General features: G+C 36.2%; 1 protein-coding gene across 2 annotated transcripts in view; it reads right to left on the bottom strand.

Moving 5' to 3' along the window:
* The window catches only part of LOC122419518 (adenylate cyclase type 6), a 106,744-nt gene that overhangs the window by 71,126 nt on the left and 10,163 nt on the right, over positions 1-25,455 (bottom strand). For both annotated transcript variants that reach the window (XM_043434161.1, XM_043434151.1), the window contains exon 2: positions 20,025-20,222. In XM_043434161.1, the coding sequence (XP_043290096.1) occupies positions 20,025-20,105 (81 nt within the window). In that variant the 5' untranslated portion in view covers positions 20,106-20,222. The remainder of the gene's footprint in view (positions 1-20,024; positions 20,223-25,455) is intronic.

Genomic DNA, 25,455 nt, shown 5'->3' with positions numbered 1-25,455 from the left:
CTTTAAAGATCTTTGTGCCTCCAACGGTCGAGCGCGGTAGATAAAAAAGAAAAAACGCGTATATTTATACATGAAAAGATATCTACGGTGGCAAGTTAGTCTTGTACGGAATTTATAAATAAAACATACGCTTCGGGTGGCCTTCAACCTTTTGTCGGTAACCGTTCTTTTGCCCACTCACGCCTTTTCTCTCCCTCGGCCTACAATTTTTCAACCCTTCGCGTCCACACTCCGGGACACATACATTTGGGGACGGAACATAAAACTTTTTCATCGGACCTTGTCGAAAGGAGGACCAACCATTCTGAAGTGGAAGCGAAATTTTATACATATTTTTATGCACGACATTTTTTTCAGAATGGAAAATAAGATATGACAGACTGCTGTGTCGTCTGTTTAACTAGTCAACCTTCGCCGTACAATTTGAATTCGTATATTCCTTCGGTTAAATCTGATGGTCTACGAGTGAATCTCCCGCGAGGGATGAAATATTCGTACTTCGGTCAAACTAGGGTACAGAAGCAGCATTCAAAAGTTCACTATATTTATTGATCGTGATATTTGTCCATTTTTATATCGAATCTGCTCAAAAGTTTGTCGGCTTTCTAGGCACACCAAAACTGTGCAAAATATTCTCGGACCGAGGTATATATTTCACGTTGAAGGAAAATTATTCCTTTCATAAATTTATCTCAAAATACTTTCTAGTTTACGAATCCATCGTGACATTTCAGTTTTTTTTATTCGGAAATACGATTTTTGAATGTTAAATGCGCGCAGCACCAGGTACTTGAGGGGTGGGGGGTAAATCAGAAAAATTTACGTATGAATCTAGCACTTAACACTTCAAATACATCATATTAGATTCCATTTGAAAGGAAATAACGTTTGGAGTATGGAAAACAAATGTGTACTCACTTTTCTTTTGCGATAACTATAAGTAAATCACATTTTCACACAGCGCCAACTCAACACGAAACGCCGGCTTCATATTGATATTTCGATGGGTTAAAGCAGTTTATCTCTTGGTTTATGAGTATCTTGGCAGGGTGTCAGTTCATCACGGGACAAATGGCTACTGTGTCAGTTGGACCGCGCAACTCGCCATTGTTCAACTCTTCAATCGTAGTAAGCCTGCTCCGTGTAAACTCTACAACTGTGTCAATTGGACCTAGCACTAGTCGAGCCCGTAGTATTTGGAAATTTCCCCGCGGCTCGCGCATCCCCACTTTTCCTATTTTTTTTTGGGTACAGCCTGAGCAAGCCCCCACCGTATCCGCAGCACCGCGCAACGTACCATCGTTGAAACTCTCCAACTGTAGCAATTGGACCCCATGTCAAGTGCTCAACCGTGGCCTGTGGCCGATCGCGGCAACCCGGCCTGTGTAGCAGTTCGACATTTTGCCAACGCTCGCGTACCCCCACTTTACCTCGCCTGTCTCAAATGCACACGGCGAAAAGTGGCCACCGTGTCTTTTGGACCCTGTGCCAAGTCCTCATACGTAGTATACAAACTTTTCTCCGTCGCTCGCATATCCCCACTATTTTCTCGGTTGCACGTTCGAATAGAACGACCCATACCTATGAACTCAGCAAGTACGACAGCAAGTAAATTCTCCCATGTACCGATAACTTCTTACGTCAGTGTCCTACTATATCGATAGATTTGAGCCACAACTGCCACAAAAAGCATTTTATAATGGATTAACGATTTGAGAATAACACCTATATGTATTCGTTTTACAAATTGTATCTGTAAAGCGATAAGCGCGCCTATTTTGATGGTCCTCTAAAAGGAGTTAAACATTTTTCGGAATGACGTTTTTCATTTTTCTCCATCTTCTAGTAGAATCACGAAGATAATTATTTAATGATAGTGTGTCGCGCAATGATGAAACTTCATTCCATCCATGTATATTTTTGAGATTGATCAATATGTTCTTTACATTTTTATTATAATAAAAAATGAATTGTTGTTCAGAGCCTGTCGAAAATCATTTTTTCCGTCCTCCGGGCCGAAAGTGGCAACTTCGGCCCGCGCAGCGGCCTACGTCGAACAGAAAAATCGTATACACACCTCGGGCAGGAAAAAGTAAAGCCTCATCCGGGGGGTCATCCGTACGAAACAATTTTTTCGTACGGATGACCACCGCTCCCACGACCACCGCTCGAATTATCATGGTAATTTTTTTCACTATCTTTGTGAATTCGCTATTGTGAAAAGTATTAAGTACCGCGTTTCTGATCCAATGATGGATGATACATTAATCGAAAACGTATACTCTCAGTAAAGTATAAAAAATTTCGATAATTTTGCTTTCTACAGTAATAACCATGAGAGAAAATAATAACCATGAAAGTAAGTCATGAGAGAAAATAAAAGATTCAGTACGCACAGGCAGGAAGCAACAATAGACAAAAAATTTTTGTAATATCTATGAAAGAAACGTCATAGGAAAAGTGTACTTTTCGAAGTAGTCGATATTTCGGTTATTCTTACAGCGATTGGATTAGAATGATGCTTGATATTAATATCGCCCACTGATGAATTTTCGCAATTTAATGTTAAATTAAAAAATGCAAACGATGGATTTTTCAAATGCGAATAATATCATGAACGACGCTCTTGATAAGAAATGAGCTCGATGTGCATTATTTTCCTTTTGAACTTGGAATTTAAAGTAATTGAGGTCCTTTTTTCCAATAACATTTCCCCTGAGAGTTTTAGAAAGTTGAAAAGGTCGATTACTCAATACATAACAAGTCTGAGCTAGAAAAGTTTAATGTATATAATAGTCAAACCCAAAAAAAAAATGATTTTCGACAGGCTCTGAACAACAATTCATTTTTTATTATAATAAAAATATAAAGAACATATTGATCAATCTCAAAAATATACATGGATGGAATGAAGTTTCATCATTGCGCGACACACTATCATTAAATAATTATCTTCGTGATTCTACTAGAAGATGGAGAAAAATGAAAAACGTCATTCCGAAAAATGTTTAACTCCTTTTAGAGGACCATCAAAATAGGCGCGCTTATCGCTTTACAGATACAATTTGTAGTACGAATACATAAAAGTGTTATTCTCAAATCGTTAATCCATTATAAAATGCTTTTTGTGGCAGTTGTGGTTCAAATCTATCGATATAGTAGGACACTGACGTAAGAAGTTATCGGTACATGGGAGAATTTACTTGCTGTCGTACTTGCTGAGTTCATAGGTATGGGTCGTTCTATTCGAACGTGCAACCGAGAAAATAGTGGGGATATGCGAGCGACGGAGAAAAGTTTGTATACTACGTATGAGGACTTGGCACAGGGTCCAAAAGACACGGTGGCCACTTTTCGCCGTGTGCATTTGAGACAGGCGAGGTAAAGTGGGGGTACGCGAGCGTTGGCAAAATGTCGAACTGCTACACAGGCCGGGTTGCCGCGATCGGTCACAGGCCACGGTTGAGCACTTGACATGGGGTCCAATTGCTACAGTTGGAGAGTTTCAACGATGGTACGTTGCGCGGTGCTGCGGATACGGTGGGGGCTTGCTCAGGCTGTGCCCAAAAAAAAATAGGAAAAGTGGGGATGCGCGAGCCGCGGGGAAATTTCCAAATACTACGGGCTCGACTAGTGCTAGGTCCAATTGACACAGTTGTAGAGTTTACACGGAGCAGGCTTACTACGATTGAAGAGTTGAACAATGGCGAGTTGCGCGGTCCAACTGACACAGTAGCCATTTGTCCCGTGATGAACTGACACCCTGCCAGTATCTTTGGTGAAATGTAACCTTTCGCTTGATGGAACTAGGCAGTTAGAACCCTGATTTTACTGGCAGATGTAGTTTTATGGGGCCTGGAAGCGCGTCTTGCGTAAAAACAACATACGGTCCGAGAGAGTTAAAAATATTGTGCTGCTCAAAAAGCTGTGCGATTCCAACGTCATGAAACTTAATACGATTTTCTTTCATTTTTGAATCAATATAAACACGATTTTCCAACAAAATTTGGACCTTCATGATGAAAGATAGACAAAAGAAGTGCCACTACAACGCGTTTGTCAGTTTCACCGTTTGTACGCTCTCTTCCCGGCCAGTAGACGTCGCGAGATCAACCTTTTTTCTCTCTTCTCTTTCCGCCATCTCCGCGTTTTCCTCTTTGCTGAATTTTTTTCCGGCCTCTTTCCGTTCCACTCAGCATCTCGCAATTCAGAGTAAAAGTGTCACTTTGGACAATGAAGGTTCATTCGCTGCGAGAATGACGCAAGAAAGACCGAATATTTTCGTGCGATTTATTATATAATCACGGTCCTGCTATATACGGAAATTCGTCGTGAAACTTTGAAACTTATTCGCTCGTCATTGGAAAGATGTACACGCGAATACAGAAGTTCTTCTGTTCTGTATTATTCTCAAAATATTTCTGCACGACGGTGATTTGTATCGTGGAGATATATTTTTCCTACTTAAAAAATGCATGGAACGTTTCGACTGACGGCCGGTGATTCGTTGATACAAACCGCATAACGTATTTATTTCCGGTACGCAAGCGGAAAGTTTGATAAGGTCAGCAGTACTACGCAGATGTTCCATTACTTTTAGTACCGTTCAAATTCATGCAGAACTATGTGAACCGCAAATGCATTATTTCCCAGCAGATTTCAAGGTTCCACCGGAGTCATACGTAACGAGATGCTGTATAATTCAAAATCATTATTATTCCTCGTCTATGTTACCCGTGTGCTGTATAAATCAATTTTTCAGTCTGGATAAACTCGACGTATAACATTAGGATGTATTTCCGATGAAATATGCAACCGCGCACGCATTCGAAATACCGCACACGTCTTCCTCGAACTTCGTTTTTTAACACTCAACCGATATGAAGAAAATTCTCTGGATTCTCTTGCTTCCCTTGCTTATAGCCTCGGTAACACCATGGAAATGCGAATGTGTCAGCCTGAGATATGTTACATCGTCGATTTTTCCCACCATCGTTATTCCATAACAAAAATATTGAAACGAAGAAAAATGGACACCAAATGACGAAAAGAAACCGCCATTACGAGAAAAATATGCTCAGAGATAATATTTCACATCAACTTCGAACTAATCTCCAAATTACTTGTTCGAAGATAATAGCTATTTTTTTCTGTGCAAATTTTTTTATTTTTCCCCCAGTGTATTATTATTTCCCAGAAAAAGCGCATTGTTATTATTCCGAAAAGGTCGTTCTCAGTATAACCAAAGAGAAAACAAAAGAGCTTTGGCTTGATAGAAATTAATCGATGTCTTGAAAGGAGAAATCATGGTTTTGTCTCTTCCCATGCACGAAGGCCACGCGAAAAAGGTATCGAATTAAAAAATGCAGGATGCGAATTTATTATCGCGACGACAAAGTGAAGTTCGCGTGTTAATTCTTGGCAATATTATTTCACCTTTAGAAAAAGATGAAGCAAACGCAACGGAGAATGTTTTTTCTCTGGTGCATACATGTTTACGTTCTCTGCAGAATTTGCGGAGGCTTTCGCTCGTATCTTCGGAATACCTGTCACACTTTCCTGATGATTCCGTATCGTGTTATGGCTGAAAAATTATCTTATTTCTACGGTTAACTTCAACTTGAGATCTATCTGTCGATGTGATTCGATCATTCTCGTATCGCGCAATATCGCATATTTTCAAAACATACTTTCCAAGCAAGAAAACGGATTTGTAATAATTGAGTTAAACGAAAATACAATTATTCACGTCTTGATAATGATGGAGGATTTTTACATGCTGTGTAACGTCCACTTGTGCTGATTATTCAGTTATATCAACTCCGTCCGGCCCTTGAAACATCAGCACTCACGTTCATTTCGCCTTCTCTTTTTTCCTATGTTTGAAAGTTATCCCTCAGCGGATGTTTGCTAAACGAATTATTCGAGAGAGAGCTTTTCAGTAACGAGACCGGATTCGTGTTTTTCCGTTCATTATAGTCGGACGATTCTCAGTGAAATCTCTTTTATTTTCTCCCTTTCATTCCCACATGTACGAAAATAAGAGAATTTATTTTGACTCCAGCTAAACTGAGTTTAAGCGTTATTCTTTATCTCGGGTAACATCGAAGGGCCAATACCAGATGGAACCAATTTCGAAAAAGTAAGTTCACATTTCGCCGTTTCGTGTCAGTCAACGCGCCGAAAGAATATCGTCGATGTCGTTGAAGCACCTCGCATAAACTGAAGCGAAAAATAGTCTAAGTTATCGTTGACACCTTATCGTAAATTTCTTCATCCTTGTTTCACGAAAAAGTAACCACATTAGTAGAAAATAGAAAAAATGACTTGTTTAGTTTTGCATCAAAAATTTATCGGGACTAAAATCGTTCGACTACAACCCCCCCCCCCCCCCCCCCAAATATACAAAAATTCGATAGAACTTTTTGATCGACTCCATTTGGCGAATAACCCTCAGAACTTGACGTTCAACCGAATGAAACCGTATCAATGATTTTTTTTTTCTTTTTATTTCAGATTATGGAATAAAATTTTTTTTGCAACGAACAATATTCTATTGCTACTGCTCCAAAGAATATATAGTCGCGATACCAGTAGAGCAATCGTATAACCAGATGAAACCATATGGGACCGATTTCAAAGCTCTTTAGCGCACGTCATAGTGCTTTGGCGTGCCACACGCTGAGAGTATACAAATATATAGAGGAGACCGGGACAAAACGGGGTACCTAAAAGAAATATTCTGCTTTTTAGAAGTTTGAAAAGCTTCGTCTCTTGCTTACTCGTCGTTTTTTTGCAATTTTCGAAAAAATAAAATAATTTTTCTTGGGACTCAATGGGATAACCCTAGAAGGGTGCTGAAATTTGTTATTTCCACTACAATTTTAATCCGACGCACCTTAACTGCTCCATTTTGAAGAAAAAATGTTTCCTTCGATTTTCATTTTTTTCGATATTTCTTCTTGAAATGTGTGCGTGTGCGTGTTATGGCACTGCAAAATTCAAACGCTTATAACTCGAAAACGATTTGAGATATAGGGCTACCGTTTTGCATAGATGTTAATCTGAACAATCTTCACACTCTGATAATTTTGTCAGAATTTGAAAAAAAAATACGAATCCTACGACGTTTTGAAATTTTCATAAAAAGCATGTCGAGGCTCTAACTTCCGGGAATTTTAAGATTTATTACAATTTTTTTTTTATAAATAGATTATCATAATAGGAAGGTTGGCATTGAATTTGGGAAATATCGGTTGAGCGGTTTAAATTTTATGATTTTTGGAATTTTATGAAATTATGAGTTTTTCGAAAAATCCGCTTTAATTTTTGGAAATTAATTTGGAAAATTTAATAGTCGATAAATAAGTTGAAATTTTATTTAAAAAAAAATTAAAAGTAACAAATTGCTTTTTCAAGCTTTTAGAACAATGCTTAAAGGTTCCTCTATGAGGAAGCCAAAATGAAAAATATATAGCACCACATAGAGTATAAGTTTTAAGCATCGTGCATCTTGACCATCTTGATGAAGCAATTTGCAAATTTCAATTTTCAGCATTTTTTCCTTTTCGAAGCTTTTTTTTGAAAATATCAATAGTTTTCCTTTGCATTTCTTTTTTGGAAAAAATATACCCAGTTGCAGGAATAAAAAAAAAATGATTTCCGCAATTTTTGAAGTACCCCATTTCGCCCCGGTCTCCCCTATGTATATACGTAGAAATCCCTAACATTCATATATATATCTTTTATCCGCGCAAGAGCTTTCTGCTCTGCTCTTATCCAAAAGCTCCGAAGTTAACTGTCACGAGAATGCAGGAAACACTCTTGTCCTGCTATTGGCCGTAAAAGCTCTTTCTGTCGTTGATGACAGCGTGAAAATATTTTCACTGTAAAACCATCAGTCTATTTCCTTGCTTATACGACGAAAACTACTTTGGTCCAACGGAATAAAGTTGATGCTCGACTCTGATCGTACGTGAGTCAATGATTTCCAAAATATGATTGAAAACGGGGAAAGAGAACGGAAAAAAGAATGTTCATGAATATAATCCATTGAAGACAGCTGTGAGCGAGAGAAGCAGGAAAAATTTCATAGCTTCTCGCCACAGTATCCCACGTTGAATGCAGAAAACGAGCAGTTTTTATGAAATTATTTTCGTAAAGTTTACTTTTCAATTTAAAATGACGCGGAGCAGCTTGAAAATTTTTTCAAATGGCAATTTTCCAAAGCCAACTAATCTCCTATCTTTCTGCCAAAATCAACTTGTCTTCATAAGAAAAAAAAAAAAAAAATGCTGATCCTTAACCATTGCGTTTGTACCTGTGTTTTTTTTTTTGTATTTGAACATTTAACGTATATTTTTCAGTATTTTGATTTTACTCAGCCTGTGCTCTTAACAATACACGTTCCTAATCAACGCGTGGCCACAGTTGCTACGATATATGAGAGGAAAATAACATGCATTCTGCAAGATTCACATAACTCCGTCGGGTGAAATATCGACACGTTTCTAATGATAATTCGAGTTTATTTGGTGGCTGTCAAGCTTATGAAACTTCCTCTGCCCGAGTCGGATTGTATAAACCATTCGGATACACATAATCTACTGTAATAATGGCTTCGATTAATGCTTACGTAATCCGGATGCTGTTATTACGTTTAGTACACCGTAATTAGCTAAATGGAGTGTATTGTCGTCACACGCGGAAAGGGGTAGCAGAGAAAGTGGACTTTACGTCTGGAAAAAGTTTCAAGTATCGATCATTCGAGATTTTGTGATGTTATTTGAGTTCATTTTTTTATTAAACTTTAATTGATATCCCTAAATTCTAGAGGATAAAATATTATCATTTAAATGTTTGAACAACGTGACTTGTCAAAAGTGTGCACCTTATTTCCGTAATATTCTAAGAGCAATAGTTCGTTTCAACAGCAAGAAAGAGGGCTTAAGGAAGTTCACGCAAATCTAATGGAAATCGAAAATTCCAACTTTAGGAGTCGAAATTTGAAAATATGCTAGAATCTATTCCGTGCATCTATTCCTGGAATTATTATAGAATCTAGCGTCTATAGTTGTCGAGAAAATCTTTAACAAAAATCACATTTTTTGAAGGGTGCGACCATTTGGATTTAAGGAGGGTGGATCACGAAATCAAAATAATCAGACTTCGATAAAATCGGCATCGAGTATACAAATACAATTTTTTTCAAATTATTTTACCACATGTTTATTGAATAATTGAGCGTTAAATTGAAGTTCTTATGCACGAGATGTATAACTGTATGAGATATAACACTGAGATGAGCTATACGCAAGAAAATTTTTAAAAAATTACACTGTCGTATATGTTTTTAAAGAATACATTTACCAAATTTTATTAAATTCTTATCATTTTGAAATTCTTAATATTTTTAACATGGTTTAGCATGGCAACATTGTATCGTCGCGATCCACCCTCCTTAATGAAATAGGATTCTCATCTCCCAACTTTAAAGAGCCAAAAACGAGAATAAGAAAGTAGAATGTTTTTAGATATCAACGATTTCTCGAGAAACCCTTCTTACCGGTGAAAATGCGACTTGGGAATGGAAAAAGAAAAACACTTATTTGAGGCCGACGAGTGACAACGACATAAACGGTGGAAGGTTTGACAGCACCATGAGCCGGCTGGTTTAAAATATAGATATGCATACGCATATAAATAGAAAATGGCTGTTGTCACATTTTGCTTGACAATTTTTCTACGAAAGTATATTTAAACCGCTGTCATTATATTAAAAATTGATCAATCTCAACAAATACGTTACACATAATTTTAATAATTGCCAGAATAAATTTCAATCATTTCTTTGATCATAAAAACAGCAAAAAAGTTCAGTTGCTTTTTTGAGTGACAAGTAACGCACGATCGTCCTTAAATCCATTCTTTCTTTTTCCATCCTCACTCTACCAGCGAATATATCCAAGTTTTAAACCAATGTATGTATTCTACAGACTTCCGGACGAAATAAAAACAGGAATACGCACGGTGCTGGTCAATCGTAATTCGCTATACCGCAGTTATGTTTTTCTCACGTTACCAGCGTAGTATACGCTCGGTTGATAACGGATGCACCAGACGCATTCACGGCATGACCAACCCGTGTGAGTGTTCCGCATTAATGCTTGGTTCGTTAGATTTTCCGATTCTGTGTCAAAAGAACGAAACCAAAAAATGATTGTGTATCAGCAATGCAAAAAAAAATATCAAATATCAACGTGATGTGTGATAAGCTGCATGTGACAAGAACAAATTCGTTGGTAGTTAAACGACTCGAATAACTTCCCTGAAACAAACTACAATCGGTCCACCCCGAGGAACGTCGAAAAAGCAATATAATATTGGAGTATTTCGAGGGAACAATTTAAAAACCAAAAGCTAAATTTAGAAACAGCCGAGCAACTTTCGTGGAACCAATCACGAGTCTATTCATTTTCAAGGTCGCTCAAAAGTCCTTAGCTCCCAGAACGGGTACGAGTTGTGATCATTTGCCCGGAATTAACAAAGCTCCGCTTTGCAACTTCTACCAATGACATTAGTCGTCGGACTCTGGCCCGAAAGAGGGAGTTTCGATATTTTCGCTCGAACGAACGCAATTCGAATACCCCGAACTCTGAAATGTGAAAGTTATCAGGACCAATGCTTCAAATACTTAAACTTTAAAGCTTCAGCAAATCGTTTACTTGACATCGTTTATATATGCTAACGAAGGACTTTTTATCATGTAATAAACTTCTTCTTAAAAACTATGCGAAACGCCAACGAAAAAGTTATTTGCGCCGGTTCACTAGGTTCTCAGTTTCGTTTGTTGAAAAAGTTGTTTATCAGTTTAATAAAGTCGAAACCGAACACCGTTCAACCGAATCAATGATTCTCAGTTTCGTTTGTTGAAAAAGTTGTTCATCAGTTTAATAAAGTCGAAACCGAACATCGTTCAACCGAATCAATGAAGCAATCATCCGAGTATCTATATTTTACTTAAAATGTAAACTCACATACGTCGTAAAGAAATTATTCTCACGGCGATGCTAATAGGAGCGATCGAACCAAAATATACCCTGACTCGAATTCCCTATTTCATTAATAAAATGAAGCAAATTTGTTCCAATCAATTAGATCTATATATTATACACAAAATCCAGGTAAAAAATTTCTATACTGCTGCTAATAAACTTACAATTGAAAATATTCGACTGTTTGGAGATTTATGCAGCAAATAATCGGGGGAAGTCGAGCAAAGCGAACCCCCCTTCCCAAGAAGAGGAATTTTTTTAAGAAAGTACATGCGCATCGTATTAGTCAGTTGACAGTTTTCCCATATTTTTTCGTAAATAATGTTTAAGTTGAATTCATTGCAAAAAATATTTCATTCCGAGTCTTTCGCATGATTCGATAGTACATTGCAAAAAGGCAACGTTTAACAACGTTGAACGTAGTCAGTTGGCAGATTAAATCAGCGATCACCATGAATAATCCTAAAAAGTACAGCTGTCACTTCCATTGACAATATGATATAGATTGCGTTGAATATGACAAGTGACGTATGAACCTGCAAAATTTCAAGATACTGTAACCACTTGTCGTCTTCAACTCAATATTTCTAATTCAGATGGCCGTTGACTGTCCTTTTTTAGCGTACCATTAGATTCCGCGCGATTCAATTCATATAAATAATAGTCTAATTTAGAAATATATTAAATTTTAAGTTGAAGATGGTTGAAGGAGCCAATAAATCATTGTGGCCATAAGCGACATGTTAATTTCTGTATTTTTTGACTGTTAATATTTCAATCAAACAGTCGATAGGGGTCCTGAAATTTCACAAGCACAGAAAAGAAATCTTGGATTGTAGGACATAAAAAAATTAGAGTGCTATCTAAAAACAGTCCTCACGCCAATACATCTTTAAGGCATCTATATTTAAAACTCAATATTCAATAAAACAATTTTTTCTTCCATTCGACTAAGAATAAACGATGAAATTGTTAATATCATTGAAAACATAATTATTTGACACATAAGTAATATAACTATACAATTTCATCCCATTCAATATAACTTTATAGTGATCTTATGTTTTTGACTTATGTTTACACACTTGATAGCGAAGAAAATCGCAATTCTTTGATTTTCCTGATAACACTGATGAAAATAATTATAACTTAATAACAATTTGATCATTTACAGTTTTGCACATGATCAAATCATCCAATTTTTCAACAAGAAACGTTTTCCCTTGAAAATATACAATTTCACAATAAATATTACGCCTTTAATTCTTATCTTGCACTTCGTAAACCAATTTTTGAATTAAAAAAAAAATAATTTCTGAAAAATTCGATACCCTATTAAATATTAGGTCTTGAAAGGATTGGAAAAAAATGTCCATTTGTTTAGGGAAGTGTTCCACTTTTCCCGACTCACCCCTATAATTCGTTCTATATTGTAACGGAAAACTAGGATAACTCCTCGTAAACTTCTTGACTTGCGAATTATGGAGATGTCATGCTTCTAAACAAGTCATGTCTTCCGCGTGGACAAATCATCCCATTCCATTTTGTGCATTTTGTATATATACGAGAGGGCCCCTCGACCCTCTCGGGTTTGCGTGTCGATAAACTCGCCGTGCTCCACAATGCTTGCAATTACACTGTACACTCAATGTCGATACAACACGCTTGCACACATAGCAAGATCGTAAAATATATCATATATTTTAGGTGTAGGTGACAAAACACACGGCATACGGATCGCCCAGATGTTCCGATAATGTCGTTATCTATTCAAATATCATGTCCAGGAAGCTTCGCAATTAAAACAAGACACCCGGAAAATCGATGTCGAGAAACACGATGATTATAACAACACCGATAAGAAAAAATCGTCGCAAGCCAGTTGAAGTTCGAAAAAATTCATTCACAAGCCCCGATCACGCGAATCGATGGACAACGGGATTTTTGCAATGTTTTGAAAACTATATTTTAAGTTCCAACAGTTCTCGACAAATGATATTTGTTCAAATAAATATCCATGCATCGTTTCAAAAGTAAATCGGTAAAACTATGCGAATATAATCATTTAGTTTTTTTTTCGTCGAACAAACTAAAGCTTGCCTGAATTTCTTTCACATTTTTGAAATTTGATAACCAATGAGATAACAACGAATTCTCACTGGATTGTTTCGATAATGATGTAATCATATACAGCAACTCTTTGTTGGGTGTTGCCACGTTGATGAGTATGGAACTCCTGAGGCGGTTATTAGCTGAAACGTTTGCAGTGGCTTCAACATCCTGTTTGCATAAATTTATGTATTGTACGTGGGACTTAAACTTTCTTTGTTAGTGGCTACTATTGAAAACCTTTTATTAAAGAGCATGAAACGTGAATATAGTAGAGAAGAATAACCAGTTCGATCTCGTATGTGAAACGAATCTGTTGCACAACGTCGACAAATCATGATGTCGGCTCTTACGTGATGCCTCGTTTGACAATAGAATGCAAGTATTTTTTTATACTCGTAAGAAAGCCTGGAGTTCGTCACAATAGATGACAGAATATTCCAAATTATTTCCTCATAACATTGTCGAAGCTCCGATTTCCAACATACATTGATGTGCTTCATATCGAAGAACTGCAAGTCTCACAGATTTGAAATAATACCTAATTACGAGAAAACTATTAGATTATGTATAGAACGATTCAATATTAAATTGAATTTGTGTACTTTATTAGACATTTCGTTTTTCAGAGCTTAGTACCGAAAATAAGACGTTTTATGTATGTGATTAGAGATGAAGGCGATAAAAATTCGACAGGCTTTTTACACAGAGTGGAGGAGAACAATCGAGTCTCGTTAGCGGTCGTTTTAAGTGGAGAATCGATTTTACCACGAGCGTAAAACCTATAATAGATAGACCGAGACAGAGCAAGGGTAAATAGAAGGAGATAAGACTCGATCGAGAGAGAGAGTGAGATCAAGAAAACAGCGAGGGCGATTTTCAACGGGGGTCTATGAAGAGAAAAGAAGCAGAATTTCTTTCCTCTTCTTGACATTAATACAATGTAAACGGACCAAAGAGCGTTATTCATGATCATTCAGGAACTTATCTTGGTTAGTTGAAACGAGTTTGAAAAATGGAAATTCAAAATTCAGTAATGAGGAAAGAAAATTTTCATAATTTTCATGACTTTCGATGTATGAATCTGTTGCCGAATCGATTCGATTCACATAGTCAGATATTTCAATCGTATCTGTGCCTGCGAAGCTTGCCCGCACAGCAACAAAACGACGTATCTACTGACCATATCAGATTCCTCTTTGTCGCCAAACTTATAAAAGTGAAAATTCTTTTTTGTTTATCTACTACAAAGACTGATAAATTATCAAAGTTGAATATTGTACTTTGCATGGTGAAAAAGGTGAAAAAAAATATATACGAAAAGAAAAAATAAGATTCGGTTGATTGATTTAATGAATACACACTGCCACCCCCTTTGTCCTGATCTACTCGTGAAAAACATTGACGGATCGTTCTACACGAGACTTGTAATATTGACGTCAATTATACTGTGAGGTCTCGTTCTCGATGATTATAAGTAGTAGCGTCTGCTAGGCTCAAATCCACAACGTTTAGAGTAAAAATTTTTTGCTTTAATTGCGTTAGTCACCTTACCTGCGTTCGTTGACAGCAACGCATGCCCTTTGTTTTCATATCGTTTCGTTGTGCTCAATAAATTCGCACGTCAGAGTAACATCGTCAAGAATTGTATTAATTTTTATTAATAAAATAATTTAATCAATGGGAAAAGATAAAAAGCAAAAACGTTCGCGATCCCCGTCGAGGGACTGAAAAAGAGAAGCTGCAAAAACGGAGGCTGAATTGCAAAAAATGCAATTGCAGATACTCAACCTCACCAACTTGATCAACGGATTCGTTTCTTAAAAATTAATTGATTCCTCTACTGACAAATTTACAGACGACGAATATTCAGGTAACCTCAAACATAAGAAAATAAATGAGAGCTCCACACGAGCTCTATAACCCAATAAGGGAAATTAACGAATAGTTCAATAGCTCCACACGAGCTTATAATGACATTAATATAACGTGATATTTACATACGAAAAATTCATGTTGTAGAGGACAATTCCAATAAGGAAAACGAAATCCCAACTACCGATACAGAAAATGATAGGGACGTAGATCAAGAGAAAGTATTGCCAGGTTCTTCGTTGTCTGAAAAACGTGACAGGGATATTCTGATTGAAAATTCTCAGGAAGTGTTGGTAGATGAGGAAATTTTACAACTCTTGGGAGACGATCCTAGTGCGTTGAAAGGTCAGGTATGTAAACTACATCCAGAGATTAAAACCCGTTGGCATACCTGGATGAAAGAAGGGCTATCTGAAGAAAAACGAAAATCCTTAACGACAAAATATTCTCGAAAAGGAGAATTATACACCGAGCCGCCTAAAATAAATTTAGAGATTCGCGCTGCAATGACAGACATTGCAAAGAAGCGGGACGAACATTTTGTTCTTACACAGGAATGTGTGGGTACTGCATTGGTATCATTAGGCACAGCTGTTTCTCTCTTACTCGATGACTCGGTCGCGGAGGTTGATCAATTGAAACTTATCGAGTATTTGTCAGATACTGGGAAATTATTGGCGGAGATTTTTCATCAACAATCTGTGGGAAGAAAATCGTTTATCACTCCAATGACGAAAAAAAGTTTTAAATCAATAGTCGAAACCACGCACTCGGACGAATGGTTGTATGGAAAAAGCTGGCAGAACAAATTAAGGAAGTCAAGACAATTGAGGCGGCTTGTTTAAATATCAAGGCTCCTGATAAAAAAGTATCAATGCGACCTCAATTCTCGGGAAACTGGAAGCGCCCGTCTGTTCCTTACAGACAGACGGGCGGCTTTCCCAGGAAACAATTTGTACGAGCAAGACCAAAAATCTTATATCGTCCGACTCAGTCATATCGGGACAAAAATGCGTTATCGAGAGACACGTCGAAGAAGTAAATGAGGTAAAAAATATTGCAGAAAGACTGAGTTTGTTTAGTATGGAATGGCACAAAATTGCGAATGATTCTTTCCTCAAAGGTTGTGTAGAAGATTATAAAATATGCTTCGAAAAATGCCCAAAACAGTTTAAAGTTCCCGAACAACGTAAATGGAATAATGTAGAAACTGAAATGATGGAAAGAGAAATAGAACAATTATTATATAAAAATGCTATTGAAAAATGTGAGGAGTCTGTTGGACAATTCATATCCCAGATATTTTTAGTGCCGAAATCAGATGGTTCAAAACGTTTTATTTTGAATTTGAAAGATTTGAACATCTTTATCAAAGCTCCTCACTTTAAAATGGAGGATATTAGATCTGTTAAAAACTTAATATCTCCGCAGGCCTACATGGCTTTGCTTGATCTTAAAGATGCATATTTCCTAGTAAATGTGGACACAGAATCCCGAAAATATTTACGTTTTTTGTTTAAAAATCAAATGTATCAGTTTACATGTTTACCGTTTGGGTCGTCGTCAAGTCCGTATGTATTTACCAAAGTTATGAAGGCGGTAGTAAATGTATTCAGAAGTAAAGGTTTCTTATCAACAATATATCTTGATGATATATTAATATGTATTGGAAAAGATTCCCGAAATTGTCAGAAAAATGTAAAAGAAACGGAATATTTATTGAAAAAACTCGGATTCGTCATAAACACTAAGAAAAGCTCGTTAGTCCCATCACGGAAATGTAAATTTCTGGGTTTTATTATCAACTCTATTGATTATTGTTTGGAACTAACAGTCAAGAAAAAACTTCAAATAAAAAAACTGTTAGAGAAATTTAGAATAGGAACAAGGTATAGAATCCGAATGTTTGCCCAATTACTAGGGGTTCTCAATGCCGCTTGTCCTGCTGTCGCCTACGGTATCGTTCATTGTAAAATGATGGAGAGAGAAAAGTTCGTAGCGTTAATCATAAATGATGGAAATTATGAAGAACATATGACCATTAGTGAAAAATTAGAAGAAGATTTACAATGGTGGAAAATAAATAGCCAAATTGGGGTGAATCCAATAAGAACTTTGGAATACAAAGTCGAAATTTTTTCTGACGCCTCTTTAACAGGTTGGGGCGCTCACTGCGAGGGGCAATCAATAAATGGCTGGTGGGATGATAAAATTAAAAAAACAGCATATTAATTACTTAGAACTTTTGGCCGCCTTGTTCGCTCTTGAAAGTTTTGCCTGTAATTTAAGTAATTGTGAAATACTTTTGAGAATTGATAACACCACAACAATAACTTATGTGCATAAGACCGGAGGAGTCAAGTTTCCAATTCTGAGCGAACTAGCACGTCAAATGTGGTTATGGTGCAAAAAAAAAAAAATTTGGATTCAGACATCATATATTGCGTCGAAAGAAAATGTGTATGCTAATTTAGCTTCAAGAATTACAAATATTGACACGGAATGGGAATTATCTAAAGAAGCTTTTGACGAAATAAATAAAAAATTTGGACCCTTTACTATTGATCTTTTTGCTACAGATGCAAACAAAAAAGTAGAAAAGTTTTGTTCTAGATCTCCTAATCCAAATGTATTTCGGGTAGATGCATTCACAATTTCGTGGAAAAAAGAAAAACCATATGCGTTTCCTCCATTTGCGCTAATTTTACCAACTCTCGAAAAATTTATCGTGGACAATGTTGTTGGAGTTGTAGTAGTGCCACACTGGCCTACCCAGTTGTGGTATCCACTGTTCGAATCGTTGCTTGAAAAACCTCCGATTATTTTCAAGCCATCTAAACATTTACTATTATCCCCTTGCAGAGAGAAGTCCCATCCCTTGAGTCAGAAGCTTTCCCTGGTGGCAGGTTTCTTATCCAGCAAGCCTTCCTTAGAAAAGGTCTCACATGTGAAGCAACAGGGGTTATAGTACATTCACTTGCAGAATCAACAATTATTCAATACGAATCTTCCCTCAAACAGTGGTGGTTATTTACTAAAGACAACAATTATGATTTATTTAATACTGATACGTCTAAAATTATTCAAATTTTAACAAAACGTTTTAAAGCAGGGGCAGCTTATGGCACTCTTAATTCAGACCGAGCTGCTATATCATTAATAGTATCGGGAAGTTTCTCAAAAGATGAAATAATAAACAGGTTTATGCGAGGTGTTTTCAAACAAAAACCAACAAAAGCTAAATATGCAACCACTTGGGATGTTGATCCTGTTCTTGACTATATCGAAACAATTTCGTCTAAAGAGGATTTGAAGTTGAAAGATTTATCGGAGAAAACAATTTTATTGTTGCTTTTAACTACTGCTCACCGTCTACAAACAATGGCTCTTATTCATATTTATAATATCAAAGAAACAAAGACAGGTCTTCAAATAAAAATACCAGAGCTAATTAAGACATCGAGGCCGGGGAAATATCAACCGAATCTCGTATCACCTTTTTTTCATGAGAGAAAAAACATTTGTCCGGCAAAAACGCTTCTCGAATACATAGAGCGTACCCAAAGTATTCGAGGACAGTACACAAATCTGTTTATTTCCAATGTTGAACCGTACAAACCAGTTATACGGCACAAACTTTATCCCATTGGATGAAGAATATTTTAGAAAAGGCGGGAGTCGATACGACAATTTATTCGCCATACAGTGCAAAACATGCTTCCATATCTAGAGCAATAAATAGGGGTATTAGTATTGATACTATTAGACGGGTTGCGGGGTGGTCTGAAAAGTCCAAAACCTTTGCAAAATTTTATAACAGACCAATCCAAGACCCAAACGAAACATTTGCATTATCTATTCTTAGTTAATAAGCAACTTATGTAAAAATTAAACTTTGAAGAAAATATAGGTTATAAAAATTTTTTGAGTGGAAGAATTCAATTTTTAACACGTGCTTTAAAATTCTACTTATAATCATCGAGAACGAGACGTCACAGTATAATTGTACGATCAAACGAGCCCGCCGAAGGCGGGCGAGGTTCGATCGTGATTATACGAAGACGTCTCGTTCGAAGATGATTACCTCCCTCCCAAATATTCTATACCCTGCTTCTATACCCTGTATTCATCTTCAGAACTTTGCGTTAAAAATTAAATATCATAAAGAAAGGCTCTAAACAATATGAAAGCAAAGGGCATGCGTTGCTGTCAACGAACGCAGGTAAGGTGACTAACGCAATTGAAACAAAAAATTTTTACTCTAAGCGTTGTGGATTTGAGCATAGCAGACGCTACTACTTATAATCATCTTCGAACGAGACGTCTTTGTATAATCACGATTGAACCTCGCCCGCCTTCGGCGGGCTCGTTTGATCGTACAATTTCATACTCATTGTCAGTCCAACGTCGGTCACTCTATTCAAAAATTCAGTGAAAAGTGCGATACTGAATATGGATGTGTTTTTACGTCAAAGGATTTTGAAGATAGTTTGGCCAAAAGATCAAGGCCATTATTTAAACACTGTTGAACGCTCGCCATCCACTTGGATGGTTCGTACTATGACAATGATGACGACAACGAGAACCTCGACGAGAGTCTAATCAACTTATCGCACGTTCTGTAATCGATCGCCTAAGAGGGTTGCTCCACAAGTTTACACACTGAACTACTGCATTATCAGAGGTCCGGTGTCAGTCCCGTTGCGAAAATCAAGCGCAATATTTAATACACTTTTGGTTGATATTTTTATTCGTTTTGGAGCTAATTCAATTTTCAATAATCACGTTTCGGATAATGAAACGATATTATGTAATTATTTTCAGTTATAACGAGATCGTCAGAGATTTCGTGAAGGAAAAAAAATCCAAGATTCAAGGTCCCAACGCGACTGTTTCGCCGACAAACGGGCCCTGCTGGGTCATTCATTTGTGTTGTCGTCGATGCTCTATTTTTGCAAGAGATAAATCAACCATGTTTCCGCTTACTTGATGACTACGTCGACTCCCACGCAAGCTTAATCGTTGGTTCCATTCCCGTTTCGGGAATTCCCCGTCGAAAGTGTCCATTTCCAGGATGTTTTTTTTTTCAGTCTCAAGCTTTCCTTCTATTTGCAGCCGCGTTAGCCAGGCTGTTAGTGGCTTTCAAGGCTCGCCCCAATTATTCCATGATTCCATGGTTTCCATCTGTAATCAAGAAATCGAAAATACATTAGAAAAGTTCTTGACAATAGGGAAATGGCTTATGTCGACGATCGACATATTTTAAATAACATTGAATGGGGGGAGAAAATAACTTTGGAAATGTTTGTATTCATTAGAGCTTCGAATTCTCTACTACTCTTTTAGAACTATATTGATCAAGGTTTTTCCAATCCGCCTGCAATACGATTGCAAATCTATCTTAATTTCATTATACCGCGGGGTAGGGTTCAATCTTTCAAATAATCAAATTGTAGAACGGTCGATATTTCGAAATTTTTTAAGTTGTCATATCGGATTGGAGAAAAATAAGTAATTTGAAATTCTTATCTCCGATCGACTATTTAGCAGATTACGTGTTTAATCGAATATTCCTTCTTTGAATTAATATTTATACTCGAAAATATATATTTCGATAGTTTTCATTTCGAATGCAATTTTAACAGACCATACGAATGTCAAAAGTTCATATATGCGAATTTAAAATGGAGAGTACATGTTTTATAGACGGACCGGAGTATACAGAATAGCAAAAAATCGAAAGTGAATTTTGAGAATCCATAAAACTTAGATATGCAGAAATAGTGATGGTTCGAAAAGGCGAAAGTCAAAATGGCGATGTTTGAAATTGGAGATCACCAGTCTGAGTAGGTGAGTGAGTAAGACGCGTGTATTTTGAGCTCCATTGCATTTCTTTATTGTGATCAGTTGACTTTCTAAAGTTTCGCCATTTTGACCGTTCGACTTTTTGGTGTTTCAGTATTTCAACCCCAATAATATTTAGTCTTTCGTTATTATATTTTCGAGATTGTTAATATTTCACATGTAAGCGTGCTTCGAACCTTGAAGTTTCTACTTTATTTATTTTCGACATTCAAAGTTCTAGTCAAATTGATCTGTCTTTATGTTATCACTCGAAGTTTATGAACTCGAGATTTTTATTTCTCGAATTTTTAGTCATTCTAACATTTTATCCCCACCCGAATTAAATCTGTAATAACTTTGGTGGATCACTACGTTTCGTTACGTAAGTGACCCACAATAAGTCGGACGGTTGTGGCGCTGGAGTTTCAGTTATCGTGACCCTTGTTATTTAAGGATATTTGGTACAGGCTTACAATGTTGCCATGCTAAACCATGCTAAAAATATAAAAAATTTCAAAATGATCAGAATTTTATAAAATTTGGTGAATATATTCTTTAGTGCCAAATTTGACAATACAAATTTTTTAAGATTTTTCTTCTGTACAGTTATCGAGTAATTGATCACTAAAGTTCACGTGTATAAGCCTAGCATTTCCATATATATAGGTATACATTCCGGGCATAAGAAATCTGCTTTAATTGCGTAATTACTCGATAACTAAGTATAGAAGAAAATTTTGAAAAAATTTGTGTTTTCGCACTTGATGTTGAAGAACATTATCACCAAATTTCATCAATTTCTAATTATTTAGACTTTTGTACCATACAACATTAAACGATGGACATCAGTGATATAATAACAACGACAAAAATAATACGCTTCGTTAGGGTCGTTAAAGCGACAAACTTTGTATTTCATAATTATGTGGTCAGATTCCGATAACACAATATACTGAACTAATTTAATTGTCAGCATCGAGCTCAAAGCGAAAATTGGCATTCACCGCTTTATTTAACTTGTCAAGAGTGGGTATACGACACGTTTCACGATCTTGTTGCGGGCTTGTGGTATTAAAAAACAAAACAAAACTCAGAACGTACATACGTTTGAATGTTCGTTCAGTCGTTGAATGTAGAATATTCACCGAAATCACGTAGCAAGGCATAAATTAAACGATCTGTAGAAATATCAATTATCTTATTCTTTGATATCAGTTCAGCACAATTTTTTATATAAATGCAATATAACGCTCGAACGAGTTTGCTGGAGTTTCGTGCATTTTTAATGGAATAAAAAAAATTGCTGACTGTAGGCTTTTCAATGTTGAGAGCGATACCACAATTTTTCGCAATAAAGATTGCGATAAAAAATATTTAAGGTTTTCAAAACTCTCTTTAGAGTTCTCAAAAAAAAAACGCATAACTCTGCTTTCGTAACGCTATCAAAATAACCGAAAAATCGTGACAACGCTACGTATGGTAGATTGTTTTTTTACCTTAAATTCATCACGGTGAAGCTCAGTTTTAAGGGGTTATAATCCCAACGGTAAATGTACTTATATTTTCATTAACCCCTTCTTTATTGTACCGAATATCCAAGCCTGCACAAGAATAATCTGAATTCATGAATGGTGGCACCGCTTCTCATACAATTTCCTGCTCCCAGGGTGCTCAATTCGTATGTTCAGGTATATAATTGAATTTTATGGAAATTATAAAATCTCAGATGCTTAGAGCTTTTCTCTTCTTGACTCCGTGTCCCCTTTATATAAGCAAATGAATAAATAACACAATAAACATCCAAAATACGTATACGTATTCCATGAAAATCATCGCGTTATGTTAGAATGTTAGAAAAAGTTTGAATTTAATTGAGCGTCTCGTATTCTCCAAATGTGTACAGACGAATGAATTCAAATCTTTACGTACAATTACTTTTTTCAGCCCATTTCTAAACTCACTATACTTTGCTGCAGTAATTAAAGCCGGGTCAGGTTTATCATGCATACATTTTATTCCCTCAATGTATACAAACGTGAATAATAAAAGCAGTGATGAATTTACTGAAAGTCGTGGAATAACGATGTTGCACCGAATTGTTAAAGCTCATTTTTTAATTGCGTCAAATTTCTGTCCACGATTCTTCCTAATAAACAAAAAAATTGTTGGATTGAGAAAACGGCATAACGCGATGCGAGTTTCAAGTTAGTTTTAGTATACAATGAGAAATTCCGTCTTTTGTTTTAAAAAATCAGTTTGTTTCATTACATTTTGCTACACGAGAAATTGAAAATGCTTGCTTACCGATGGCAGTCTTTACACGGTATATTTGATATACTCATAGACGTATATCATCGACACTAAAAGACGTTTCAGCGCCTCATGATCACTGTATGACTAGGGTGGCGAAAAAAAATCGACTATTTTTTTTTCAGCGTCTCCTATGAAAATATGTTAATTTATCATATTTCAAGAGCCCCCTTCAAAAATCAAGTCAACAAAAAAATTTTTAAAGGTCGCTCAAAATTTTTAAAAATTCCAAAAATAGTCGAAATTTCAAGTTTTTAATACACCGAAACATTCTCCAGAAAAAACCAATGAGTTTCCGAAATTTTTAACTGAAAATATTCATTTTAAAAGGTCGCTCATAATTAATTTCATCTTTTATACGCTTTGCTTTCGATGCTTCGAGAGACCTTTATATATTTATATTGATTATTCATTTTAATTTTCACTTTCAATAAGTAAGATAATGGTTAAAAATACACAATGAGATGGAGGAAAAATCTGACGTAACAAGGTATGATTTTACAATAGGTCGATATTTTTATTTAAACAATTCAAACAATTACGAGAACTAATTAGCAAAGAAAATGTAATTATGAATAGAGCATGCCTGTTTAATCAAAACATTTATTGACTCTCATAATGAGTGAATTTGGTACAATACTGAGTGATGTTTTGAACAATTTGTTTTAATAATTATCAAGTAGATTTTACCAACAAAAATACTTCGAACTGTTGTTTGCGAACGGTTACGTGACAAAAGGTCCCAGGACAAAATATCCGGGTCAAAATATCCCGGTCAAAATATCCTGGGACACAATATCCCCGGGACGAAATATCCCAAGACACAATATCCGGGAGTCAAAATATCCCCGGGACGAAATATCTCGAGACACAATATCCGGGAGTCAAAATATCCCCGGAACTAAATATCATGAGACACAATACCCTCCATAATTTGCGGGCACGCAGGGAAGTAGAACACACACACACACACACACACGCGCGCGCGCGCGCACACACGCACGCACGCACACACACACGGAGGGTTCAATATCCAAGACATTCGGTCTTACAAGTGTAGGATATTTCCAAATCGAGGATATTACGTCATTAGGATATTTTGACTCCTGGATATTTTGTCCCAGTATATTTTATACCAATTTATTTTGACCCGAGGATTATTTGTCTCAGGATATTTTATACCAGGATATTTTGACCCGAGGATATTTTGATCCGAGGATATTTTGTCCGAGGATATTTTTCCTTAGGATATTTTGGCACGGGATATTTTGTCTCAGGGTCTTTTGACCTGTCACCCTTGCGAACAAGTGAACAAGTACTTTATAATTGAATGAAAGCAAAATAGCACAGGCTCAAACACGATTTGTTACGCCGGTAAAAAAATTTCCGTGTTTCTGGTCTATTACCTACATTGTTATATACGATTTTTCTTCCGTTTCGTAGTGCATTTTCATCGATTATCTTACTAATTGGAACTCAAAATTTAAATTGATAATCAATATGAATATTTAAAGGTCGCTCGAAACAATAAAATTTAAGTATATAAAAATTAAAATGAATATTAAGCGACCTTTTAGAATGAATATTTTGAGTTAAAAATTTCAGAAACTCATTGGTTTTTTCGTTACAAAATTTCGCTGTATGGAGCAAAAAAAATTTTTAAATAAAAAAAGTCAAATTTTGACTATTTTTGGAATTTTTAAAAATCTTGAGCGACCTTTAGGAAAAATTTTTTTGAGCTGATTTTTGGAGGGGGCTCCTGAAACATGATAAATTAACATATTTTCATAGGAGACTCTGAAAAAAAAATAGTCGATTTTTTTGCGCCACCCTACTGTATGACAGTATCGTAGACAGACACTTGGATAATTAATTTCCTATAGACTTATCGAATGGAGCCAACTCCCAAACGAAATCTTCCCCCTTGTTTTGGGGACCACTTATCGTTCGGTTTACATGTGTAACCCTCCGCAATTCTATACAGATACGTTTGAAAAGAGCTCTAGAGTTTCAACGCTATTGCACCTACACAGGTTTGTTACAGTGTTTGAACTCTCGCGTGGTAAAAATTTCCAGTCGATTACATTCAATGGATATATTTTCACGAAATTTTCGACAGTTCTACGCACTATTTTCAAGTCTTTATCCATATAGATCTATAGTATTCAATAAATATTTTTTCATTTTTTCAAAGGATCATCCGAGAACAAGCGAAAATTAGTTCACACAAGCATCCAAAGAAAGGAATAAGTGAGTCAAGATT

Source organism: Venturia canescens, chromosome 1, assembly GCF_019457755.1.
Source record: "Venturia canescens isolate UGA chromosome 1, ASM1945775v1, whole genome shotgun sequence".
NCBI classification, from domain to species: Eukaryota; Metazoa; Arthropoda; class Insecta; order Hymenoptera; family Ichneumonidae; genus Venturia; species Venturia canescens.
This window is presented reverse-complemented; position numbering and strand designations above follow the sequence as displayed.